This window comes from Megalops cyprinoides, chromosome 9 (genome assembly GCF_013368585.1).
Source record: "Megalops cyprinoides isolate fMegCyp1 chromosome 9, fMegCyp1.pri, whole genome shotgun sequence".
Taxonomy (NCBI): Eukaryota; Metazoa; Chordata; class Actinopteri; order Elopiformes; family Megalopidae; genus Megalops; species Megalops cyprinoides.
This window is the reverse complement of record NC_050591.1, coordinates 14,681,067-14,687,416: the sequence shown is the minus strand read 5'-3', so window position 1 is coordinate 14,687,416 and position 6,350 is coordinate 14,681,067. Positions and strand designations below refer to the sequence as shown.

Genomic DNA, 6,350 nt, shown 5'->3' with positions numbered 1-6,350 from the left:
TAGCCATTTGTGCAAATGGTAATCTTCTCTAATTATCTCATTGGGTGCAAAGAGCACTCCCCTAATTTATGTTTAAGTTTTTAAATGGATAAGCCAAAAAAAGCATCCCATGACCCACACAGGAGCCATCCCGGGGGCTATCCACTGATGGGAGCCACCTAATTCCCCAGACATCTGCCCTAATCCTGCCACTGCAACGCACACTATAAAAGAAGGGGTTTTGGTGGCAGGATCTGAGGGGAGGAGAGAGGCAGAAAAGACGAGAGACCAGGCCAAGAACCGGCAACGTTAGAAGAAGGTCTATAGCTTTATCATTATGGCAGACAACGCAGTCTTCGCTGCCAGGCGGTACCATGACGACACTACGAGGGACTCAGTCTTCACCTACACCAACAGCAACAACACCAGAGGTGAGTTTACTGGAAAATGATACATGACAATGAAAATTATTGAATCATCTGCCTTTATCTTTCAAAGAGTGCAAATATGTTTAAATGTACTAGAAAAAAAACAAATACTGTATTGAAGAATTACTACTGCCAAAACACACAACAGCATTGATTCATTTAAACATTGTTTCTGTGAGGTGTGTTTTTGGAACTTTCTTTCTATCACTCTAGCTTGCCAGTACAATATGTGCTAAAAAGATCATATGCAATCATGAAATTTGGTGACTTAAGTTAGCGTACAGAAATTATTGGATATGTCAGTATCTACAGTATCATAAGAGGCAGTATTTACAAAACAAATTGAATATATTTCTTATTAAACAGGGCTTGCAAAGTTTTATTTTACTTTATTTTAATTCTATTTTAAAGCGCAGACGGTATTTGTTTCAAGGTTATTACCTTTCACAATTCCATGATTCCTCAGCCGGAAAGAAAATCTCACCAAGCTGTGCTGTTTATATTCATAAATATAATAACAGATTCAGATGTTTAAATGTTTAAATCCAGGTTATGCGCATTGTCAAGGTCATATGTCAGGTATTAAGCACAGGTAACTCTATGGAATATAATGTATTCTAGTGTGCCTAATATCTTAAAGACTGATCTGCGATCTAGGATTTTGTCCTATACACAGATACAGATTTTGTTGTACACATACATATGAATATTATGGATGTATTGATTTAGTTTTCATAAAAAGGGTAAATTATCTCTTTTATCCATCCATGTTTTACTGGTATGGAGAGGTCAGCATTACGAAACAACTAAAAATGGTTAAGCTTACTATGGTGCAATTTTAAATGTTTTAATTAATCTAACAGTGATATCTAACCACAAAGTCACCCCGTCTTTAATTTAGAGTAGCAAGTCCAAGCAAGTATCACACCTTTTTGTTCTTACATAATATTCTTGTTCATTTCAGTGCCAAACATTTGATGATGGGCATGGACCAAAAAATGTAGTATTTGCTAAAATTTGTTTTAGTATTATAATACATAAAACATTATGGCCAGTTTTAAACAGGCTTAGTTGATATATATAGAGAATGGTGGTACAAGTAGACATAGAAATGTAATAAATAAAATAATATAATCATTGTGAGAAGAAAATAAAAATTTGCAGTCAGGATGACTGCAAATTTATTGACGTTTTGTGCCTTTGCTTGCATCTCTTTCAGGTCCCTTCGAAGGCCCCAACTACCACATCGCTCCCCGATGGGTGTACAATATCTCCACCTTGTGGATGATCTTCGTAGTCATCGCCTCTGTCTTCACCAATGGCCTGGTGCTTGTAGCCACTGCCAAGTTCAAGAAACTGCGCCACCCACTCAACTGGATCTTGGTCAATCTGGCTATAGCTGACCTCGGAGAGACCGTCCTGGCCAGCACCATCAGCGTAATCAACCAGATCTTCGGCTACTTCATCCTGGGTCACCCAATGTGCATATTTGAAGGTTACACCGTCTCCGTCTGTGGTAAGTAGCACTTGCCAGCATACATTACATTACATAATTTAGCAGACGCTCTTACCCAGAGCGACTTCCAAATAAGTGCATCACAATGCTAAGAGCAGTTATCGCGAAGCATTACAAGAGGTCAGTAAGATATTGAGTTAAGTGCTAAACTAGTCTGGAGTGCTTTTTTAAAAATAGGGATAGATAGAGATAGCATACAAAGTGCCCTTACTAAACGAATATACCCCTCTTTTACAATGTGCGTTTTCATGTATCCAAGGTAACGTGTCTTTTTGGCTAGTTAGTTTGTTAGTAGTGGTTGTATTTGTTAGCCGCGGTGCATGTAAGCAATTTACTCAGAATATGATCCTAACCACGGTGAGGTCCAATATGCGGTTACTACACTACACGTGATCGTAGTCGTTGATTAATAACTATATTGAGCCCACGAATAGCTAGCTATAAAAATTGGCATAATTGTGTCAAATGTTTTTGCTTTCATTGCTATACAACTCAATACAAAGCAAAGGACAAGCAGCGTGGTGCACTGCTGCGATAACCTTACATAATGTACTTAACCTTAATTGCTTCAGAACGTAATTGTTCAGGTTGCATAAATGTCACAAACTAAATTGGGCCGTTTACAAGTAGCCTGAGGAAATTTTAATAACGACAATACATAGAGTGCATGTAAATGAAAATGGGGAGAAGCTCTTTTTCTTCACTGCATCAGCACTACAACAGTCACAAAACAATGAGTTATTAAACATTATATTTTATATTTTAAAAGACCCACTCACTTTGCCAGCAGAGGTCATGAGTGTATACCTTTTGCTTGCCACATTTCACTTGAAGTGGTAAGAGCTTCTTCTAAAGGCCTCCATTGCTTTTGACTTGTAACTTGGTACAGTGGACTGTGAAATAGAAATCTCTTTCCAACTGCCCTCTCAACAGGTATTGCAGCTCTGTGGTCCTTGACTGTCATCTCCTGGGAGAGATGGGTGGTGGTGTGCAAGCCCTTCGGAAATGTTAAATTCGATGGCAAGTGGGCCACCGCTGGCATCCTGTTCTCATGGATCTGGGCTATTTGCTGGTGCGCACCTCCCATCTTTGGCTGGAGCAGGTATGTAAGCCCCTCGAGGGATAGCCTGGGTACACACAGGTGACAGATGTACAGTGGATAGTCTGTTTTGGCTTTTAGCCTGAGATCACTGGAATCTTTTTGGAGTTTCATTGATGTTCAGATGTTTTGTCACCATGTTTAATTTGGAGTTCCATTGATAAAAAAGTTACTCATACTTATATATGATCTTCATGTAACCTACATTCTGCTATGAGCCTGCCACCAGTGACAGACATCATCCCAACTGGTTGCATAAATAATCCTATGACAAAGAAAGAAAAGTTAACCCTCTGTCCCCTTCCTACCTCCCCCTAGATACTGGCCTCATGGCCTGAAGACCTCCTGCGGCCCTGATGTGTTCAGTGGAAGTGACGACCCTGGAGTCAAGTCCTACATGATCACCCTCATGCTCACCTGCTGTGCCCTGCCACTCTTCATCATTGTCGTCTGCTACCTCTTCGTATGGAGCGCCATCCACTCTGTAAGTCATTTGCTGTCCACTAGAAAGCAACTGGATTCCCCTTTACTTCACTTCACTTTTACTTTTTGCTTTATTTTGTCGTCTTCCCTTCATGTGATGTGAGTTTTATGTCACATCAGACTGGCCAGTGTACAAAAACAGACAACAAAACCAGCCTGATTTTTCATACTTCATTCATTGTCTGTACCTACAAAAACATAAAGATGATAGTAAACATTGCAGTACAACAAATGCAATACATAATACATTATTAAAGGTTATAATGGGGATTATTTATGGGGCGGCAGTGTAGCATAGTGGTTAAGGAGCAGGACTTGTAACCAAAAGGTTGCCGGTTCGATCCCCGCTAGGATACTGCTGCTGTACCCTTGGGCAAGGTACTTAACCCACAGTTGCCTCAGTAAATATCCAGCTGTATAAATTGATAACATTGTAAAGAACTGTAACCTATGTAAGTTGCTTTGGATAAAAGCGTCTGCTAAATGAATAAATGTAAATGTAATGTATAACTCCTATATAACTACAGCTGGTGACAATTTGGGATTTTTGTTGTATGTTTTCCTCATAGATGGAAACGTCATTGGCTTTAATTGCAAACAGTGTGCTTGCATGCCTCCTTTGAGAGTCCCTCACAGCTTGCCTCTGCAGCCCTAACTGTAGGTCCTCTGGTCTTCCACAGGTTGCACAGCAGCAAAAGGACTCTGAGTCGACACAGAAGGCTGAGAAGGAGGTGTCCAGGATGGTGGTTGTCATGATCCTGGCTTTCATTTTGTGCTGGGGTCCCTATGCCACATTCGCCACCTTCTCTGCCATCAACCCTGGGTACGCCTGGCACCCTCTGGCAGCAGCCATCCCTGCTTACTTTGCCAAGAGCGCCACCATCTACAACCCCATCATCTATGTCTTCATGAACCGGCAGGTGAGCACTTTTGTCAAGAAAAGCGAAACATTCAGCAGGCTCCTGCAACTCGTTAGGGTAGTGTGCATCTGCTGAAGGATGGGGGAATAGAGATTTTGAGCCATTTTTTTCATGCTGTATTTTAGTCATCTGCTCACTCATTGGCAAACACATGCTAACCCTAGTTTTTCAGGCTTTTGTTAAGTTCTTATGAATTTGTTTTAAACATGCAACTAAAGAATTGTACAGAAACAAGGAAGCACAACCTGTGCACATAGTCTTGTTTATTCATGTGGAAGGAGTAACCATCAAAGAAACAGTAAATAAAGACGTTTGTATATGTATATATAATAACGTCCTAATTGTTCTTTGATGGTTCTTCATTGCAAATGCTTAAATAAGACGATGTCATGTGTCTTAGCCTCTGTGCCGTGCTTTACCCAAGAACAGTGTGTGTAACACCATGCATGTGCTCTGGCTCCCCATGCTCCTCCCAGTTCCGCAGCTGCATCTATCAGCTGCTGGGTAAGAAGGTGGAAGATGGCTCTGAGGTGTCCTCCTCCTCTGCCACAGAGGTCTCCTCGGCCTCCACCTCCTCGTAGTCCCTTCTGCCTCTTTCTGCCTCGACCTTTTCGGACTGCCATCGCATCTCGGAACTCAGACTCCGGCCTGGTCAGTGACGACGACGAAGGAGAGAGGAGTGCGGGAAACCAGAACAGCATCCCTTTGTATATATGTCCCTCTCTGCATCCTGGAGGATCGCTTTGCATCCTGGTTTTTGCTCCCTTTGAGCTCACGACTCACCAGCTTCAGACGTCACACAGCAGCCATAGATATTCTCAGGGAGATGTAATCATTGACCACTCTGTGGTCAGTATTTTTCAATGCATGGTGTGCACAGGTGCTCTGAAGTAGGTTCTTTCATCTTCTAGTTGAGTATTGGTCTGGATTTTATGTCTGTAAAGTTATCATAGGGTTTTGACAGGGTGACAGGGTTTTGTAGAAATGTTTAACGAGGTCACATATTAATAAAAGCTAAGTTACAAACCATGATTTTAGCTCTTTACCAGCAAGACCACACCTGCTCAAACACATTTCACCAGTAGCAGGTAACTGGGAAAAGGTGTCAAATCCAGACCGGTATTCAACAGGTCAGTCAAATTGTCTCAGTCGAGAGCTCAGCTGGAATTCTGTATTCCTATGCATGAATGCAGATATTGTGTATGTTTGTGTTCCATCACATGACTAGTTAATCTGCTAGTCTGCTCCCGTTTCAGTCAAAGCCCAGCTGGGCTGAACAAATCCAAAACAAACCAACAAAATCCAGGCTGTTTTATTTAGGGGAGAAATGAAAATTGAGGTACAGCGTTTAGCAGTGGAGTATCCGTTTCAGTACAAATACCACCATCATGCTCTTGGAACAAAACAGTTTACAGAGGGATCCTCCAACAACAGTGGGAAACAATGTTTTGGTTCCTCTCAGCTTTCCTTAAATGACAGTAATGAAGTAAACTCAAAAGGCCAAAACTAGAAGCATATCCAGTCCAAAGCTTTGTCATAACGGTCAGCAAGTTCTCATAGGCTTTGTTTTTCACACAGCCTTCTTAATGTTGATGCTGGCCAGCTGGTTTCTCCTGCCATGTACAAAGACTGGGTGACAATGTATATTATTGCAGATTTAGTGTAGTTAATTGAGTGTAATTACTTTTGGAATGTAAGCAGGCGCACATGTAAAAGACCAAAAAAATTTGAAAATGTTCTACTACAGAAAAAAAAATGTTCTACTAAAATAAAAAAAGAGCAACAGCTAAAAACAAACAATGGTCTCTGCTTGTTTCTTTTACTTGAATCTTAAAGATGGTTCATAAAACATACACACTGTTTAAAAAGTTATGAAACAGCTACGAGGTTTTGGGAATTTTCCAGTCATCTAGAGTGAATACTTT

The 6,350-nt window shown here is 40.9% G+C and overlaps 1 protein-coding gene across 1 annotated transcript; it reads left to right on the top strand.

Moving 5' to 3' along the window:
- The first annotated feature begins 223 nt into the window (after positions 1 to 223).
- On the top strand, positions 224 to 5,006 carry LOC118782730 (green-sensitive opsin-2-like). Its single transcript, XM_036536246.1, has 6 exons — positions 224 to 410; positions 1,627 to 1,923; positions 2,857 to 3,025; positions 3,341 to 3,506; positions 4,186 to 4,425; positions 4,902 to 5,006. Exons 1-6 carry the CDS (start codon positions 317 to 319, stop codon positions 5,004 to 5,006), a joined length of 1,071 nt encoding a protein of 356 aa, XP_036392139.1. The 5' UTR covers positions 224 to 316.
- The last annotated feature ends 1,344 nt before the right edge of the window (positions 5,007 to 6,350 follow it).